At 49.0% G+C, this 20,660-nt stretch overlaps 1 protein-coding gene across 4 annotated transcripts in view; it reads left to right on the top strand.

Annotated features, from left to right (window-relative positions):
* Positions 1–8,794: 8,794 nt before the first annotated feature.
* Positions 8,795–20,660, top strand: part of SATB2 (SATB homeobox 2) — a 132,654-nt gene continuing 120,788 nt past the window's right edge. For 2 of the 4 annotated variants that reach the window (XR_007889946.1, XM_051624049.1), the window contains exons 1-2: positions 8,795–9,468; positions 10,004–10,222. Coding sequence is in view for 3 of the 4 variants with exons in the window: in XM_051624049.1 (XP_051480009.1) it covers positions 10,054–10,222 (169 nt within the window). In the remaining variant the exon portion in view is untranslated. Of the gene's footprint in view, positions 9,469–9,665; positions 9,773–9,927; positions 10,223–20,660 lie in introns of those variants that run through there. The other 2 variants (XM_051624050.1, XM_051624051.1) reach the window with 2 other exon arrangements.

Below are 20,660 nucleotides of genomic sequence, written 5' to 3' on the forward strand. Positions count from 1 at the left end.
GTGAACACCTCTTTTTCTGTCAGTAATTTGAAATCTTGCCTTAATGTTAGCACTTTTAATCGAGTGCTTAGCTGTTGCATTTCAGGGTGCGGAAAGAAGGAAGCGGTAGCTGTCCTTCCCCCTCCTGGGCTCTGCGGTGCCGGGGAGGATTGCCGCTCAGGTCCGAGCGCGGATCGCTGATGTTTACAGTCTGGCGCGATTAAGTTGCGGTAATGTTACAGTTCCTCTCGAGTCAGAGTTGCCAGGCTTAAGGCTAAAAAAGCGTCTCCTATACAAAACAGTCGGAATATTTACAGGTAATTGTGGCTGTCAAATACTCCGGCGTGTTGACAAAGCGCAGAGATCTTGGAGCATTTCGTCTTTCGGAAGGTGGGAGGCTGCGGCGGCGTGGGACCCCTGCGAGGGGCAGCGGCGCCCGTTCGGCAGGCGGTCGGGGGTGTCTCCGGCTCCCAGCACATCGCTGGCCAGGGGGAAATAATCGTGTCCCACAGCAGGGGCGGTGTGGCCGAAAGGCACTTCCCGGGGCAGAAGTGAAGCCGTTCTCGGAGCGGAGTGAGCGGGAGCTGCCGTCCCCGCTGCCGACAAACTCGCTTGTTAGATGCTGACTTAGTTGGGGTGATTTTGTGGCGTGGAGGAGACGAGCAACTGCGTCTGGTCTGGTTTTGTAACGGGATTTCAAACGGCGGATACCACTAACCCGTCCGTCCCTTTATAAATCTGAAATTTGTCACGGGAGTGCAGCTCTCAGGTCGGCGGCCCCTCTCAGAGGGAAGCGGGGTACGCCGGGGGAATGCCGGCGCCGCAGGCCGGGAGAAACGCTGGGGCTGGTGGAAGACGAAGCTTTAGGCGGCATCACGCTCGCTGTGTGACAGCGGTGCGTGGCGTCGTGGGCACTGCTACGGCTGGGCACGGCGGCCGCGCTGCCACCGGAGACAGGACGGCTCCGCCGGCTGCGGCTGCACTGCGAAGCTGGGAAGTGGCAGCCTCCGCAGGCGATCGGGCACATGCTGCTGGTCTGCTCCTCGCCCTGCCTGCTGCCTGGGAATGGGAGGGGGCACGGAAACGGCGCCGTCGGAGGCTGTGGAAACAGAGGGAGGCCAGCTCTGTGGAGCCCAGCGAGCAGAAGGCAGTCAGGCTCCGGGCAGTATCCCCAGGCCCCCAGCCGCCCCGGCATCTGCCGGGTATCTGCCTCGTTCCGCGGCGCCGGGAAGCCACGTCCAGGTTGCAGGTAGCCATCTCTGCGGGGTAACCGGGGCTGCCCCGGGCGGCGGGCCACCTTTCGGCCACCGTTGAACCTGCAGAAAGCCGGCGAGCAACGTCAGACCCCAGGGTTCCCTTTGCGGGCCACGTACCAACTCTGGCCCCGAAAGATATTTGTGTTTGCGCATATAGACGGTCTAAGTCTTGAGGCCACGGGAAAAAACAATAGGATTGTTTGCAGGAGGAAAGGCGACAGGTTTTGGCTTTTTCCTGCCCCGGTGCCCCATGTGTCCTCCCTCTGTAGCTCTGCTGAGCCCCCTTGGTAACAGTACAGGGGTTGCGAAAGCCTAAAAAAGCTGAGCTTTACCCCGCCAGCCTGTTGCATCTTTCCAACTGCGGTGATTTCGCCAGGGACAGGGACAAGCTCAGTTCGTGGCGGTCCGGGGAGGTTCTGAGCTGGCTGCCGTTTGCTAGAGACGGACTGTGGGACATTTTTGCTCTTGTGTATTAAGGTACTTTTCCTCGGTTTGTTCAACGGCATTTTCAGCCTTTGCAGTTCAATAAAAATGCCGTAGTTTATCTTCACTCGAAATCCCCTGCACTGTCTGCCCTTTTTCTCTGGGCAGATCCGCAGCGTTCAGTTATTTGCATGGAAAACTGTAAATCCCCAGCGTGAACCCTCCATCCCAGGCAGCCCAGATGCCGGCTGGGCTCAGCTCTACTGCTAAGGGGCTGACCTGCCCTTAGCTTCAACAGAGCGGCGGGGAACGAGGATGGGAGTTTGAGGCTGGCAGTGGGACCTGTGCAGTCCCACCATGACTCCTGCTCCCTGAGCACCATTTCGCGTGGAAATAGCTGGCGGGAGCTGCTGCCTTGTGCCGCAGAGCCGAGGGTTCTCCGTGTGCATTTGTTGGTGGTTTAATTCACACAAGCGGTTTGCTTACAAAGATTGGGCTGTCTGTTAAAGTTTGGATTTAGGAGGAAAATGGCACTCTGCACAGAAGTCAGGCGTTAATGTAGTGCGCCGTCCTGGGGAATGAGCGCGGTGGTGACGGCGGAGCTGCGCGCTATTCCCGAGGAAGCTCCTGGGGAGGGCGCTTGGAAGCGGCTCTGTCCTCCCGACTCTGCTGTGGTCTCTGCTCCCATCTGGTCTCCCCCGGCCACAGGAATTTGGACAGAGTTTGGGAGGCGGTGGTGGCCGACGTGGGCGGGTGATACTGTGTTTCCAGGTCGGAGCTGGGTGGGGGAGAGATGCTGGTATCTTGCTAATTCACGTAAATCGTTGTAATTAAAACGATTCCTGCCTCGGGGTATGAGTCCTCAGCCCTGCACGCTCTGTATGTCCTGCTAAGCACCGCCGTCTCTCGCCTCCACCCCGAGCGAGAGTGCGGCTGGAGAGAAAAGCGGGCTCCCTCGGCACCCCGCTCCCTGTAAACAACTTTGGGGTGAAGAGGCTAGCCCCTGGGCCAAGTCTGGCGGGTAGCCGCTGCAGCCCCCTCTTTCATTCGTTCGTGCCCCAACTCGGGCCGGGCGCGACAGGCAGGACGCTCGTTTCCCCCGTTCAACGCGGCCACCTTGGCTGCATAGAGCGGTGGCGCCGCCCGGCCCGGGTCAAGCGGCATTAGAGTGCTCTTGGGCTGCTGTGAAGGAGTAGTCGCAGCTGGTGCTCGGGTGGCGGGGCTCATTTCAGAACTTGTTAGTAACTTCTTTGTGGGATCTAGGGAATTTTCCTTAATGGCAACGAAAGTGGCGAAACTCTTCCTTTATTTCCACCTACGAGCTGCTAATTTGAAGAAAAGCCGCAGGGCACAGGCGTTTCGGTCTGTGCTCTCTGCTCTTGACAGTTTCCAAATCTAAATAGATCTATTTAGAGAAGCCGTAAAAAACTGAAGAGTCTCGCAAGTCTGTTGCGGTGAGGTGGGTCGATGAGCGTGAAATCTCACGGAAGAAATCCCTTGCGGCTCACACTGCAGAGTGTGGCTGCGGGAAAACGCAAACCCGCGGCCAGAGGGACAACCAAGAACTGGAGACGAATGTGAGGAACAAGGGGAAGCTGCAGATCGCAGTGGGGAGCAGGAGGGCGGGAGGGGAGCCTTGGCAGGACCATGGCAACGACCGGCTCAGCCCAGCACCAGCCGTCTCGGCGGCGAGCCCTGTTCCTTGCGTCCGCCTCGGCCGGGTCTGTGCTACCTTCTGAGCACCGAAATACGCTGTAATAACAGCTCCGATCGAGTCCTTCCCTCCCCTGTGTACGGCTGGCTGTAGAGATTTCCTCTCTATGCTCCGCAGCTGCTTCTCCATATACCTAACGTTAGCGGTAAAAGACTTACAATAAAATCTGAGGGGAAGGATGAAGGCAAGGGTAGGATCTGCAGAGATACAGCCGTCCCGAAACTGTTTAGTCGGAGCTCGGACGCCGTAAAGATGATCTTGGTTCTGATTTTTTCTTTTACAATTGGCACAGTAAGAATGAGCCGCATGGACCTTGAAGGGGCTGGAGGCGGCAAGCGGTGCGCAGGGGAGGCAGAGCCGCCTCCGTCGGCCCCCGCAGGGTCGAGGCGTTGTACGGCGGAGCCGGGGAACTCGCCGGGCGCCCCGGCGGCCACCGCACTCACCATCCAAGCAGCCGCCCGCTTAGGCTTAGGATGCCAGTGGGAAAGCATCGGCGTGCGGCTGGGAAACGGCAGTGGCCCAACTCTTGTTCTCGCCGGCACTGTTGGCTGGAGCGAGAGCTCTCCCCCTCGAAGTCCGCCGAGCAGGGCTAGGCTCGACAAGACCCCACTCTACCCCCCCGTTGGAACTGGGGACATTTTCGTTTCGTTTCTTTTTAGCTTCACGTCCAAAGCCTCGCACCGAGCGAGGGATAGCGGTAGTGCGGAGCGGCTCCTCCAGCAGCGGGATTAGACGGCGGGAGCTTGACGGAGGAGCTGGGAGAGGCCAGCCTCCCCGCTGCGCAGCGCCTGTCCCGCTCGGGGGGTGGGGGCGCGAAAAAAGTGTAGCCGGGCAGGAGGTCAGTCTCCACACTCTGCTCGCCGCGGGTTTTCCCGTGGCTGCCCTGACCGGGCCGGATCGCGAGGACCGCGGCGCTGCGGAAGCCTCGACGGCATGCCGAGGCGGCGGGGTAGAGTGGCGCTGCCGGGGTGAAGGCACTGCCTGCTGCCTGTGCCGCTCAGGAGGGGCTCGGCCGGCCCTGGTGGCAGGTGCTGCTCGTCCTGCCCGGCCGCACCGAGCCGCTGGGGCAGCGGTGCGAGCCGCGGCCGCCTCGTGCTGCGCCGTTGCCCGCGTGATGGCGCTGTGCGAAGGGAAAGATGCCGGGACAGGTCGGGCCGGTGGTCCGGTCCCTGCTCGGAGGAGCGGCCGCGGGATCGGGTCCCGCCGGCTTGCGGGCCGCTGGCAAGCGAGCCTGGGAAGAGCGGGAGTGGGAAGGCAGGGGCCCTCGCCTTGGGGGAGACGCCTTCCTTTTCCCGAGCCCGCCTGCCCTGGCGGTGCCTGCTGCGGCTGACGCCTCTGCGGGGCCTCGGCGCTGTTCTTGCCGGGGCCGCAGGGCCACCCCGCTCCCATCCCGCCACCCGCTGTTCCGTTCTGGCAGCCTGGACTTCTGCGCTTCGCGGTGGTGCCCGCGGGCGGCGGGCTGGCTCTCCTCGGGACCCAGGTGTGCGGCGGCCGGAACCCCCGCCTCAGCTCAGGCCGCAGCGCTCCGCCATGTCGTGGGGGGGCCCGGCTCGGCCGAGCCCCGCGGTGAATCGATCGTCCCGCTGACGCCGCGGCCTTTGGGACGGACTCGGCGGAAGGGGAGAAAGGAAGAGGCGAGAGGAGCGTATGGCAGCCAGGCGGATCGCCTCAGGCACTGCGGCCGGTTTTCGGCAACAGCGTCGCGGGGCGAGGGCCGCCCCGTCCCCGTCCCGGCGGGCAGCACCGCGCGGCATCGCGGGCGGCGAGGGCGCGGGAACCCGCGGCAGCTCTGGCTGCAGCCGCACGTCTCTGAAGGCTGCTGCAGGCACGGAGCTGCGATCGCTGCCATGCGTTTTGGCTTTAACAGCGGTGGTTAATGAAAACCAAACCTTTCCAAGGAGGTGTTTTTGTTCGTTTGTTTTGTTCAAATTTCTTTTTGGCAATCAACCACTTGAGGCGTCCATAAACTTCAGTAACGGGGCGCGCTGGGGAGTCGGAGCGCGCCCACCCCTGCTCTCACCAGAGTGCGAGAGCAGAAAATTCTCGTACTGGAAGTTCGTGTTAGAAAAAGAAAAAGAGGTTATTGATTAAGATAATTTTAAAAATCCAGTTCTTTTTGAGCAAGATTGGGAAAAGCGATGGGAAAAAATAGCCCCTTTTTTCCAGTGGAAATAAGGACAATATGTGAAAATCATGCACAGGGGAAAAAAAAAAAAAGCATTTCTAATTTGAAACAGAAAGAAAAGGCTTTTATTGGAAAAAAAAATGTAAAAGAAAAATGAGCATCATGTCTAAATCCGTCTAAATTAAATGATGTTTACAAAACAGAGGTTATCAACCAGCAGAATTTATACGCGCTCAGTTCGATTTCCCTTCAGCTTAACTTCCCTTTGCTTCCGCGTCGAAATTTTCAAATTACTACAAATCCCGATTTCTAAGTTAAGAGTACTGTGTATATGCATTCGGTTTATAAACACAGGAATAAACACGTCTTTGTCGATCCCGATATTCTAGGGAACACACAAATGAGAAACTAGCTGCCAGTGGGGAAAAAAAACGAACACCAGAGAAAGGTGCAGGGGATTCATTGCAAATAAAGTAATTGCTACATATGTATTTAAAAATATTTAATTGTATGCATTATTCAAACGCCCTTCTTGAGAAGTTTAATAATTTATAATCGATAGTTTTCCTAAAAACTTTATAAAATATTTACACTTAATAAAATATTAATCGATTAACAAGCTAGTCGTACTCTTATAGGAGCTTTATTAAAGTCCTGTAATCGTGCTGTCACCACACGTCTCTGCTGTTAAGGAAAGGATCACTGACAAAATGTAAATTAAGATCTTCAGACAGTGCTGTTTATAAAATAGCTCATTAATGGGCTTGGATTGAATCTCTGCATCCATCCACATCATCAGATATAATAATAGTAACGAATCAGACAGGGAACATCCTGGCTAAACCATTGCCTTTTTTTTTTTTTTTTTTTTCTAGAAGTACTGAAGTCCTAAATCACCAGTTCTTCTAACTTTCTGGCCATTGATCTGCGGGAATTCGTAGTTCAACATCAAAGGTAAGAACAAAACGTTTTTCAATTATTCGATAACTGGTGGAAAACGTTAACTTCCATGTAAGAGCTGCTGCTGAACTTTTATCAGATTTAGGAGGGGGAAAAGGAGAGAAAAGTTAGATCGGGTTATTTAAAAAAGAAAAACGAGAGTTCTCCAAACTTTGAGGCTCCTTTCTGGTATGGACGGCAGCCTCTGCACTCTCGCCTCCTCCGCAGCCTGCGCGTTCCAGGGCACCGGCGCTCTTTCTTCTGGTAGGTCCCGGAGCCCCGACCCTGGCGGCGGCCCCCGGCCTTCCGCTGCCCCCCCATATCTTTTCTGGCTGCTCCAAACTTCAGCCGCCATGGTACCCGGCTCCCACCCCCGTGCACGGCTTGCTGTCCCGGGGCAAGGCTGGCACCGAGTCCAGACTTAGGCGGCGGGTCCTCCAGCCCCTTCCGAGGAGGGGAGAGACACAAGTCCAGCTGCCGAGGCGGGGCGACCCACACTTAGCGCTGCTTTTCGAGATCTGGTCGGGGATCGGGTGCGGATCGGAGCGAAACGATTATTTCTCTTACCCTGCCCGGGGATCCGCTGCTTCTACCGGCACCGCTTCCAGAGGCGGCCCGGAGCCCACCGGGGGCGGGCGGGCTGTCAGTGGCGCTCGGGGGAAAGAAAGGGGGTAACGGGGCCAGCAGCGGCCGACCTCCTGCGGGGGACCTGCCCTTCTCCTCCTACAAATACCTCCAAAAATGCCGGGGCAGCACTGGCGGGACTCGCCGCACCGTACTGGTTGCATGCACACTCGGGCATACCGCTGCTGCCCACCCTCCCCGGGCGTTTACAGGACAGACGGAAACCTGCTGCCAGGGCTGTCCGGTGGCGGTGATGCTCCCGCTGTGTCTGGGGAGGGGGAGCTCTCCCCTCACCTTCCGACTCCCGTAGCCCCCTCTTTTTTTTGACCCTTCGGCGCCACCGTGAAGAGCAAAGCTCTTAAGGGGGCACGGTGGGAGGGGGGTGTCCTACAGGGAGCCAGCGGCAGACAGGCGGCGGGGGAAGGCGGGGGACTCACCTTCTGTGCCCGCCGCAATTCCCCCTTTCCCTCGCCGCCCCGTTCTCTGTCTGCCCCCAGCACGGGAGGGGATTTCCTCGGTCCACCTTAACGCGGGGCCCGTTCCCCCGCCGGGCGGGCGGGGAGGGCTCGGCGGCGCGGGGCTGGCGGCCCATTCCCCGGCGCCCCTCGGGCCGGGCAGGGGGCGCTGCGAGCCCTCGGGGCGCGCCGCCGGGCAAAGCCCGCCGGGGGAAGCGACCGCTCCGCCACCGGCCCCGGGGAGCATGCCAGTGCACCTTGCACCCGAGGGAGAGATGACTGTCTGCTGGGCGAATGCTGTGCCCTCTCCGGGACCGGCGAGGGGGCCCGATCCCGCCCGCTGCAACTTGTCCGCCGGAGCTTTCCCTTTCCCGCTGGCTGCACTTGGCGCTGTCATGCCCTACGCGAGGCTCCGCTATTAAATAATTTAGCGGCAGCAGCAGCTCTTCTCCGCCTGCTTCTCACCTTCTCCCTGCCCCCTCTATCAATTATTCAAGGCCAGCCCGGTAACTGCCTGGAGCCGGGCGCACAGAGGGCGGCGGCGGCGCCCTACCTGGGGCCGAGCCGGGCCTCCCGCCCGCTCTCGGAGCCCCGGAGGAAGCGCGACCGGCCCTTGGGGAGGCAGCCTCCGCCGCACCATGAAAAGTTACTGCCGCCTCGCCCCGGCGGGGTGAGGTGGCGCGAGGGTCCCCGCCGTCGCTCGGCTCCCTGGGAGAAGTCCGGGTGACAGGAGGCGGCGAGGCCGCACCGACTGCGTCGGACCGACCTGGCAGCCTGGACTGGATGCCGGTGGCAGCTTTGCTCCTTCCTGGTCGGTCCGGTCTCCCCAATTCCGGCTTCCCCCACCTCCCCTTCCCCATCTGTCTCCCGGCTCCTCCTCTCCTTTCCCCTCGTCCCTCCTCCAGCCCTACTGCCCGTTTCCTTGCGCCCTTCTGCCCCGTGTTCCTCCTGTCACCACCACCTCGTCCTGCCGTGCTTCCCCTTCCCCATCCAAGCCCACCCTCCTCCCTTGCGGCACCGCGCTTGCTTCGCGTGTGCGAGTTGTATTATTTATCTATCACTGCTTCATTTCCTGCCAGGTGGGTCTCTGCCTCCCACCCCTTCGCGCAGCGGGGCCGCACGGGCCGGGGCTGCGCGGGGCGGGCCGGGCTGGGAGGAGGTGGGCTGCTGCGCGCCCGTCTGCGCCCGATCCCGAGATAGCACCGAGACTTGATTTTTGCGGGGGGGCGGGGAGGGGGAGGGGTGTCGGAGGAGAGGAGGGGTGGCGATGTTTGGGATGCACAGCCCTGGGACGGGAACGCCGCGCAGACAGACAGGCAGACACACGCACAGGCGCGCACACACACCAAACCCGAAACCAAGGACAACCCCAAAAAGGACTCACTCTGCCTCGATGACTCAACGCAATTAATAACCGTTTCTCCTCTCTCTGTGGCGAGTCCCTCCTGCTGCTGCTGTTGCTGGCAGAGGAGGGAGCGATTGAAAGTGACACACCGGGGGCCGCCGCCGTTCCCCGTGCCTCCAGGCACCCGCCGCTGAGCCCGGGAGAGCGGCGCTCTCTCCTCTTCTCCTCTCCCCCGTCTCCCCCAGTATTGATTTTCTCCGAGGAAGGTGTGAGAAGTCGGCGCTCTCTCCCCTCTCCTCCGTACCGTAGCCGGCGGCCCCGCGGCTCCCCGCCCCCTCGCCCCGACCTCCCCGCTCCGCTCGCCACCCGGGACCCTCCGGGAAGAGGCTCTGGCCCCTGCCGCCCCGCGCTGCGCGGGCAGCCGCCCCGGCCCCGCTGCCTCGGCACCCCCGGAGGAGGGGCAGGAGGAGGCTGGGAGTGGGGAGACGGAGCAGAAGGGAAGAAAGCGGCTTGAGAGGAGGAAACAAGAAAACTTTCCACCCTGGATTCTTTACTTTTGATCCATGGACAGAGCCCAACTCAGCCAACTTACAGACAGACTATAAGCAGTAAGTACAGCAGCAGCTCCCGGTAGCCGCTCATTAGAGGCTTCCCCGCCAGCAGCCGGCTGCTCCGTGGCTGCACAGCTGGCCGGCGCGAGGGGGCCGTGCCAGTGGGGCTGCCCGGACTGGCAGCCTCTTCCCCGCGGCCTCCGGGGGCGGGCCGGGGCTGAGGCTGGACCTGGGGCGCAGCACCTGGTTGCGGCGGGCGGGTGGGCTGGCTGCCCGGCGCGATGTGGACTGGGTCTCACTGCTGCCTGCCCCCGCCCGCGGCAGGTTGGGGCCAGGCGGCGGGATCCGCGTCCCTGCCACGGTGGGCCCGCGAGCCGGACGGATAGGGCTGCCACGCCGGGCCCGTCCGGCCCAAATCTCTCGCTTTCAGCAGGGCTGGCTCCGGCAGCGGGGCGGCGTGGCGCCCGGTCATCGCTGGGCTGAACTGCCCCGGGGACGCGCTGCGGGGGCCCGGGCGGGCGAGCGGGGCCCAGTGCCGGGCGGCGGCGAGGGCTGGCGGCCACTGAAGCGCCCCATGTTTCTCTCGCCCTAGGTCCGTGCTCCTTCTACTGCGACCTGCCAGCGGGAGCCGCGTCTCCGAGCATGGAGCGGAGGAGTGAGAGCCCCTGCCTGCGGGACAGCCCCGACAGAGGCAGCGGCAGCCCCGATGTCAAAGGCCCTCCTCCCGGCAAGGTGGCCAGGCTGGAGCAGAACGGCAGCCCCATGGGCACCCGCGGGAGGCCCAACGGCGCCGTCAGCAAGCCCGTGGGAGGTAACCTTGCGGCCGCGCTCATCCTCGGTTCGGCTCGGCTCGGCCCTGCCCGGCCCGGCGGCCCCTGTGGGCAGGAGGCGCAGCCGCGTGCCCGGGTAGTATTTGGCGGGCACTGCGCGCGGACGTGCCGCCGGCTGCGTGTGGCGGCTGACGGGCTGCTGCCCGCGCTCCTGGCAGCGTTTGAGCGGCTCACACGGCTGCGGTGTTAGGGGTCCGTGGAAGGACTTGTGCCGAGGTCTGCGGCGCACAGAACTCGCTCTTAGAAGGCATCCAAAGAGGCCACCATTAGGCCCGGGCTTGTAGCCGGGCGGCTCACCAAAGGCCAGGCCTAATCCTGCCGGAGGGCAGCTGAGGGGAGCTGGGCCCGGCGCTCTCTGCGGGTCGCCGCTGGGGCAGCTCGTGGGCATCCTCCCCTGCAGGGTCGGCATCGGGCGGCCTGGGCAGCGGCGGCAAAGAAGGCATTGCCTCCCGGTCAGCCTCCCTGGCTGCCTTCAGGCTGGTGACATGAGGTAGGTGTGTTGCAGCCACCCTCACCTCTGAGAATGGGGTCTCCTGACTGAAACAAACGGCAGCGTTTATAGTTGCATTTAGGGATTATTTTTTTTCTTTCTGTAAGTAGCATTTTTTAGTGGTTGTTGTAAAAGAGGACCAGGCAAAATGTGTGTTCTTATCTTTCAGCAGAATTATTGAGCATCGGTTTTGCAACATTCCTTTAATTTTTCTAGAATACTTTAACTTTCATACTTAGTTTTCTATCTAGTTGCTGCTCAATTTTGTGTTTAGAATATGTTTAAGTTACACACATGGTTGCTTTTTTTTTTACCCCATCCAACCCACTAAGCTTTCCAGTCACTTCTCCTGAACACTATTTTTCTTATGAATTCTGTTGCTGTCGCGTTTAACACAGTCCAGCCTCGTGTTGGACAAAGTGTATTTAAAATCTTGGACTTAGCTAGATGTGAGCCAAATAATGCAGGACAGGCCACAAATAACTTTATCTTGAAAAAAATTAATCCTTTTTATATGTGTTTTAAAATGTGCAGAGTGGTAGCACACAAATTTTCTTGTTTATACATGAAGAGTTTGTGTAAATGACTTATCAGGAGATACTTTGATACAGTTGTCACATGACTCTCTATTACATGGGGTTTATTTAGTACTTTACCATTAGATGCTTGTTTTAGACCTCTTTGGCTTAGTAGGCTTTATAATTACTTAAGTTTGCTACAGGGCTGCAGATTTGCTTTTATTTTAAAAACATAGGATTCATTTCTATATCTAATGAGGGGTAAGAGATCTCACTAGTGTTTTTTAGGTTTCTTGAATGACAATATGTCTGGTTTTTAAACCTCTTCTCTGTGTTCTTACATACAGAAAAAGAAGAGACAGCTTTGCAGTGAAAGACTTGTAGTACTATTCTGTTTACAAATTGGTGGAGAAATAATTTGTTGAATAATTTAAAAATTAACTACTTAATCATACAAAAAGTTATATATATATAGTTTTGTTTGCCTTTCTTGAGACTAAGGCATTATAGCTGCTTGATTTTAAAGAGAATGTTAGAACTATAGCTAAAATCATCTTCCTCAGGACATTTATAGAAATACACTTTAAAGGAGTGCTTTTAAATGTTTTTATATATATATATATATATAAAAATATATATATATATATAAAAAAATTTTGCTTTCTAATTGCAGCTGTGTTAGCCAAGAGAAATCCACCGGCTTTTGTAGTTGTATTTGTGGTTTAGCTTGATTCTGGCCTGTGAAGTTATGGAATATTTCTTTCAATTAAGACACAGTTTTTAATTTCTTAAAGCAAGCTTTTAAGAGTCTGCAATTTAATTTGTTACTCTTCAGCTCATTCATGAAGTTGGCATAGGCTGGGGTGTAAAAGTGTGGAGGAATGGGAAATGCAGGACTAATTTTTCTTATTCTTTTCCTGTTCTTTGAACAGTCTCAATCTCTTTGGTTTTAGGCTGTTCATAATAAAGTTTATTCATTACTCCTTACTTCTTAGTGATACTGAAAACAAGAAGAAAATTATTACTGTCTGAATATTTACCTAGGTTCTGTAATACTCAATACTAAATTAGTTAAGGCAGATTTATTTAATAAGATAATGGTGCTGTTTAAAATTGATTTATTTTTCTTTTTCCTCTTGGAAATGCTCTCAAGGTAAATCAGCATAGCTAATTTCCAGATATTTTTCCTCTGCTCTTTTTCAAGTTTGATCTTTAAGAAACTGTGTGACTAAGTGATCTTTTTCTGAATGCAGATCACACCATTACAAGTATTTCTGAAGTCTGTCTTTTTGCAGTGATCTCTGCAGTGTTAGTAATTTTTTCACTAGAGTTATGAAATGCAGCTGTAGACATTAATGGAAAGGTTTACTTTTAATATACTGACAAAAAGTGTATAACTTCTCTTCAAATAAGTATTAATAAATGCACTTCTAGTATTGTTTCTAGTGTTTGATAAAAAGTAAACTGTTGAACATAGTAGTTAAATTACACTTAAGGCTTCAGTTGTCAGTCTTTCAGTTTATTCATATTTTAAAAGATTTAAAATGCACTAATATATTGAATGTTAACTTGATTTGGAAAAAAAAAATTCTGGAAACTAAAGACCATTTTAGTTTAGTTTTGTTTTTTTTTTTCTTCTATGAGGTGTATCTAAAGGTTTTGAAAACAAAGATTGTAGCAATTATTTTTTTCATCTAATTTTGGGTCTTAGATATGCAAATGCTGAAATTCCTTCCTATTTGTCAGTTGGCTTTTTGGGGTAATAATACCTGTTTCTGAACTTCATCCCTGCGAACAGAGCAGTAAGCTCGCAACTAGCTGGTGCTGTGATGAGACTGATGACCTTTGGTAGCAAGTTTTATAATCGTAGTGTTTGCTACAATTGTTTTTTTTAGTGACTTCCCTGAGAAATAGAGAAGTATTATAGTGCTGTAGTTGTTTTTAGCTTTCTCTCTATATTTATGAGTGAAAAAGTATTTTAAACAAGGCTTTTGTAGAGCAGACAGAAAAATCAATTGTTCTCATGAGAAATTTTGCCTTATGACTCTCCTTTTTTTTATTCCTAATCTGAATGTACTTAATTCAAAGGGCCATTACAGCAGCTGTAATAAACTAGTGAAGGTCACTAAAAAAGGTAAACAGGGTCTTAAAGGTTGTGTTTAATGGGGGATTTAAAAGTTTCGGTACTGTTTACGATGTTGTTAGCGTCAGTCCAATGTGTTAGAGTCCAATTTTGGTTTGCCTGAGTAACCCAGTGCTTGCTACAATGTTTCAGCAGTTACCTAACCAGTCTGTTTTAAGACCTGTATGTAATAAAGCACAAGTGCTCAGATGTTCAGGAGAGGCAGATTTTATAAAGGTTCCTGGGGAAAAAAAGGCTAATACCACTTTAAAAAACATATGAAGCCTGGGAGAGAGTTTAGAGCAAGCAAGAGCACTGTGGTGTTGACAGCTTTATATCCCTGTTGGGTAACATTCACTTACTAGAATTGGCATCTCCTCTCAGTTAGTAATTCACTCCATAAGGATTAAAAAATAAAATGATTAATGGGTAGGAAACTTATATTTACAAAATTGTTGATGGCAATTCATGAAACTGTTTGTGTATGGATGGATGTGCATATATATGTGTGTGTGTGCTGAGTTTGAAAAGCATGAAAAATAAGTATCTAAAGCCTCTGAATGCAACTTAAAATGCCAGTATGCAGAATGAGCTGAAATAAAAACATAGAACTAAAATACAGCTAAGACGGACATTCACATTTGGAGCAGGAAATGATTACAAAGAATTTGCTGGTTAGATTAGTTAGATGCAATCTGATAGTAATATGCTCTTATTCATTTAAATGATAAAATATGCAATTTAATTTACAGAATATTAATGGAGGAGAAAACTTTCAGTCTATTCAAACTAAATTGTATGACTGGGATGTTAATCTGTAGCTGTGGTTACCGTGCTTGTACGAAGTCAGACGTACCAGAAATGTGGATGCAGTGACTCTTTGAAGCACTGCTACTAATTACTGTAAGCCCTGTAAAGTTCTGTTGTATCATGGTCTTGTCTGCTTAGGTGTAGTTAGGAAGCTGTTCTAATATATCTCTGGGGCAACAGAAATGCTGACTGAGGATGGTTAAAGAGCTGTTTGTCAAAATCCATTCTAAATATTTCTGTGAAAATGTCATAGGATTTTTGCTACCTTTTTTATCTTTTATGAGATTTAAAGTACTTCACTGGAGAGAAAAAACACTTCTGTGCAGACAGAAGAGTACAGCCTGATCAAATTTGCTCCTCCATTCTAAACAGTTAACATTAAACCCTAAATGGCATCCTGAATGGAGTGAAAAAGCATGTTTCACTTGTCCTTGCGAATTGAGTAAAGTGAAAGGTTAAGTTTTAGATAGTCTTCCTGCCACAGTGAAGAGTATCTTCTTGCTGCCTGAAAGAAGTAACGTAACTATTTCAAAGAACTAAACACACTGAGACACAGAAACATGAAACCCACAAATCCTTGTTAGTTTAGGAATCACAGTATGTGAACATATTTCATGTTTTATCTGTTGCAGAATAGTTGAAAAATGTTGCCTTGTACTTTGATATCATTCATTAGGGATTATGAGGAAATGTAAATTCTTGGATTTTACACGTTTCTGATAAATAATGAGGAAAAGACCTAACATTTAACAGGGACACTAGGAAAAGCAAAACAGTGATTTCTTTTTCATGACTGGTGGTTAAAAATGAGTTGCTGGTCTTTTTGCTGAGTCCCCCAGCCCCCTTTTCCAATCAGATTATGTCATGTAAATAGAATAATCACAGCAGTCACTCCTGGAGGGTCATGTAGTATATCAGCTGGATTTTTGCTGAAGTAGAAAAATAGTCTTTCTTTATGTATTTTCAGTACTTGCTCTGTTATTAAAATAAAGACAGTTGGTTAAAATGTATGTGCAATTGAACATGGCCATTAAACAGAATATAGGGTATCCACCCACTTGGTGACCTAGGCATAATTTGACGTTTAGAGTAATTTTGGACCTCTTAAGTTGCATCTGCATAAAGCCACCAACAATTTTGAATTCAAGATTTAAGATTAACTGTAGTAAGATTGTATTTTTTGCTTACAACGGTTCCTAAGTGTTTCAAGTTATGTCGCTGCTTCCTTCCCATACCCATGGCCAGCTTAGTTAACTAGATGCTGTTATTGTCATCATGAACCAAAGGACAGAAAAAGAAACCAAAGTGTTTGAAAAAGACAATGTTATTTTTTCCCCCGCCACCCTTTGTAAGTTGGGTCCTGCCTTTTCTTAGTTTCACTGTGACAGAACCGAGTAGATACCCTGTGAATTATTGATAGGACATTTGTTTGAAAAGTCGTGTTAAAGTGATTCTGTCAGTGACTCCTCAGAGTTGTTTTTATACTGGAAGAGGATGGCAAAATCATATTAAACAAGTTAAAGTGAGGAAATGTACTTTCAAGAAATGAAATAGCAGCATATTTCTCACTCAGAATTTAGATGAAGGATTCAAATATCGAAGGAAAAAAAACAGTATTAAACTTTTTATTGTTATGAATAAACACTATAAGGTTAGAAGTTAGGTATTGAGGTAAATACTTATTTTTTAGGAGTCTTTATATTCTATATATTATTTTACCATACTGAATATTTTATTTAGATTTAAAAGCAGAAAAAAAACCCCATAATGTAATGGTAATCAAGTCATAATTTCAACAGCTTGTCATATTTAAAACTTCTCATTTGTAGCAGACTTTCAGATGGTATCAGTTAACTAAATACCTTTAAAAGTATTTAGTTTAATACTTCTAATGGAAATGCTAGCCTGAATATTTGTTTTTCCAGTTACTTTCCATTATTGCTGGTCTCCTGAAAACTGTTTGTGTGGAATGGGGAGGAAAAGGGCCATAGCAGTGACTTGGAGCTTAAGTAAAATACTTGAACCAGTAAGATTTTTGTCGTTCGCATCAACACAGAAGATGGTAATACAATATAGCATCTATGATGTTGTAAAATGAAGACAGTTTTAGTGCAGTCATACATTTATATTTGCCAAACAGCTGCATGACCTGTTCAGGAAAATTGTTATTTTTGTGATTGGGCAGTCCACAACCTGCTTTTAAATCTTATTTTTAAACTTTTCAAAGTAGCTGAAAATCTGTAAAACTTAGTAAGATTTTATTTTTAATCCCAAATTGCAAGGCATAGATAAGTTAGGCCTTTAATTACTATCTCTCATAGTTTAGTTAAATTAGTAACTGCTGCTGTGTTTTAGGATTAAAGGCCCAGTTTTTCAAGGTATAAAGTATTATGAAGTCCCTTTGAATTGTTCTGGTTGGGCTTTGTTCTAGATAACCTGTGCCTGATTCAGGCTCTGTAACTACTGATCAAGTGTGCTCTGCTTTTTGAAGCTCAAAGTGGGTTTGAAACCATTCTGTTGTGTTGAACAAGGAACCGATGCCCTTCCTAGCTGAAAAAATTGTCTTGTGGTAATTAGTTTCTACTGTATTAGATGTACTGAGTCAGATGCATTGGTCCCGCCATAGCATGTGTCACTAACACAGAGGTAAGAAATAGTCACAGCAGACAAAAGGCAGCTGAGTGTTTGATGGCTTTTAAGAAATGTTTTCTAGCCTCCAGCTGTACTAAAAAAAACCCATCTCCCTCCAACAAGCTTTGTACTTGTTGCAGAAAGCTCATCAGCAACCTCTCTGCTGTGGGGTTACATACAAATGAGTTTACGTTGATTAGTGGTAGACAGAAAATATGCTTTGTCATTTCATTTGGGGGAAACTGCTCGCCCCTCTAGATGATGTTCTTGTGGCCATTCACAAAGTGTTGACTGCTTTAATGTGTGATACATTCCCAGCCAGCAAGTCATGTTGTCCATATTGTCGCAGCTCTATAGTTAGGAATTTTTTCCCCACAGAGTTCCTGTTCTTTGTACAAAAGTACGTATTGCAGCTGTTGTGTGTACTTTGTGCCTGTCTTCATTTGCATTAATCCAAATATTAGTAAGGGAAACATATTTCATTTCTTATTTCTGGTTTTATTTCCTTTATTTTAGAGAAATTTTGAAAAACAATCAAATAGCTTTTAAAGTGGTTTTTTTTTTTTTCTTTTTAAATGCCTGTGCTTGCTCTGCTGGTATCCCCTTAAGATTTGCAAATATACCAAGATGTCAGCATTTGTCCATTAGCAATTTAAGGCTGCTTACACTGTGAAACCCTTAAAGGCAATGTTTGAAAGGTGTTTTGTTTTGGTTTTTTTTTAAAGTGTAATTATTACTCTGGTTTTTAAAGATGTAAATGTCGATGTTGCTCGTATCTGAGGGCTTACATAAAACCTTTTGGGAGGCATTTCTACTTGGAATAAGGCAATGCAAATAATTTATAGGATGGCTTAAGAGATGGAGTTTGAGCCTTGCATTGATGTATCTTGAGCTGATGCTAGGACAGAGATCTCATGTCTGAACTCAAGATGTATTTTAAATTTCCTGGCAAATGCTGAATGATTATTGGTGGTACATGCAGCAATGTTAGGAAAAAGAGAGGATTGTCATTATTTATATGAAGGAAACAAAAAGAATTTGAAGAAAAGGGACAGGTACCTCTAGATAGGAGTTTAAGCATGTGACTTGCTTTCTAAATAGAAAATTACCTAGCTAATAGTAAAAATTGTCAGTCATTTTGCTCTAACTGGTGTCCTGGTATCAGATGGAGCTACAATATTAAACAATCAGAGCACAACTGTACCTTGTTAGTAGCAATGTCAGTAAGGTAAAAAAGCTCAGAAAAAGATTAATAAAAACCTGTCAGACTATATTTTGTGTGAAGCTGTGGCATCTCTTGAGATAACCCACTGCATTTTCAGGTAACAGTACAAATGCCTCCCACTGAAATATGCTCTCGCCTTATTTGTTGCCCAAAGACACACACTGGAATGAGAAGACTCTCTATTGAAAGTAAACCTTTCCAAAAGCACTGAATCTGGCAAGAAATGTGTGGAGGGGAATTTCTGGTATCCAAACCCATGATTTGTATCGCTGCACACAGCCACAAGGTTACTCTCTCACTCTTTCTCAGATGTTCCATTTCTATTTGTATAATGTTGAGAAGAGGCTGGATTAGTTTGTCTTTACTGGTGCATAGCTGATACTTTACTCTCTAGAAGTTGCTGAGTTTGTCTGCACTTGGACTTCAGATAAGTGAGGAAACTTGCATTGATGTATTTACCATCATGGTAATCGAAACTCACAGAGAGTGTTTTGTCATAAATTTAGCTGACAGGCATATACTGGAAATGAAGCATGTCATTTTCAAAACTATAACCAGTCTATTTTTTGAGAGTAATATAAATTCATATTTTGAGCATATTTAGGTTTATATGCATTTCCATTATTTATATATTGAAATTAGATGTGCACATTTTCCAACCTTATTATTTTGAATGGTTATCAAGGAATGTAGTTATAAATTATGAGTTATACAATACATTGGAGTAAAAGGTGATTTTCATATATCTTTTCCCAACTTAAAAATAACTTTTTTTTGCTATAACACAAGCATGCTAGCAGAACAACATGATAGATGTCTCTTTAAGTACTGTAGTAAAAGAAAATTACTTGTATTCTGAGACTGTGGGTAGTTTATGTTGTTTTGGACCAATTTCCCAAGCAGTGATCGAAAACAGATTACAATAACAATTATACAGTCAGAAGATGCAATATCCATTTCTGTTTTAATTGAGTGAAAGAATAATAAAAACATCATTAAGAAAAATGGGGTGGACCTGTCATACACTACCAATTTTTAGAGTTGGAGAAAATGCAGAGTAACAAAAGTGTGGGCTTTGTTCTTTTTTCTTTTTCTTTTTTTATTTTTCTTCTTTCTCTTTTTCTCTTTTTCCCTTTTTCTCTTTTTCCCTTTTTCCCTTTTTCCCCCCCCTTTTTCCCCCCCCTTTTTCCCCCCCCCTTTTTTTCCCCCCTTTTTTTCCCCCCTTTTTTTCCCCCCTTTTTTTCCCCCCTTTTTTTCCCCCCCTTTTTTTCCCCCCTTTTTTTCCCCCCTTTTTTTCCCCCCTTTTTTTCCCCCCTTTTTTTCCCCCCTTTTTTTCCCCCCTTTTTTTCCCCCCTTTTTTTCCCCCCTTTTTTTCCCCCCTTTTTTTCCCCCCTTTTTTTCCCCCCCTTTTTTTCCCCCCTTTTTTTCCCCCCTTTTTTTCCCCCCTTTTTTTCCCCCCTTTTTTTCCCCCCTTTTTTTCCCCCCTTTTTTTCCCCCCTTTTTTTCCCCCCTTTTTTTTCCCCCCTTTTTTTCCCCCCTTTTTTTCCCCCCTTTTTTTTCCCCCCTTTTTTTCCCCCCTTTTTTTCCCCCCTTTTTTTCCCCCCTTTTTTTCCCCCCTTTTTTTCCCCCCTTTTTTTCCCCCCTTTTTTTCCCCCCTTTTTTTCCCCTTTTCCTTTTTCTTTCCTCTTTCCTCTTTCCTTTTCCCCTTTTTTAAAGTCACATTTGTTGCTCAAGCTGGAAGTCTGGATGGTAGACTTCATATGGTCTGCTATGAGCAAGTACACTATAAGTAGACATACTGCTTGAAAGTAAAGCTCAAGTTAGGCTTACTGGAGTGTCTGGGTTTGGCTTAGTAATGAATGTAATGTTTCTGTTATTGGCTTGAGCCTTCCTGATTATATTAATGTGATCACAGTGTCATGCTGACCTACCAAACAGCTGAGCTCAGAGAATGCCATAAACAGGTAGAAAGTAGTAAAAAGTCTTCTTTCTCCTTCAGAATAAACAGCTGTGCTACCTTTTTTTTCTTTTCCATTTTTTTTGCCTCTCCAAGTATGTGGACATGTATGCCAATAAGAGTATTTGGTCTCTTAAGACATTGCTACCTGGGACTGACACTTCTGTGACCCTTTAGCTACCACACCATCAGAGTCTTCTGATTAAAACCCTGTAGGCAGAAGGGCCCAGTGTTGGATGCATAAGACAGCAGTGTCTTTTTGAAAAGGGACCTAACTGTAGTTAAAGGCCCAAGACTCAGGGAACCTGACTCTCTATTTCCTCTGAAGCTGAGTCTTAGAGCTGCAAGCAGAAGTCTCCTTTCTGCTGCACCATGTGTAGAAAGAGAGATTCTCTCTACAGTACCTTTGGCTCTAGTTGTGTGCCATACAGCTTTATCAACATTTGGAATGGCATCCAGAAGTGAACTGGGTACCAGTTCAGCCTTTGGAGAGCAGATGTAATCTGCTTTCTTTGGCTAAAACCTCTAAGTGAGCACATGCATTTGCACTAACAGGAGTATCTGATTCTCCAGTGTAGCTCTGTGTAGGTAGTGTTGCAGCAGTGAATCCCCACTCAGTCAGTCCCCCTGTAGGTAGGTTCTTTCTTCTCTCCCAAAAATATATCA

Source organism: Apus apus, chromosome 6 (genome assembly GCF_020740795.1).
Source record: "Apus apus isolate bApuApu2 chromosome 6, bApuApu2.pri.cur, whole genome shotgun sequence".
NCBI classification, from domain to species: Eukaryota; Metazoa; Chordata; class Aves; order Apodiformes; family Apodidae; genus Apus; species Apus apus.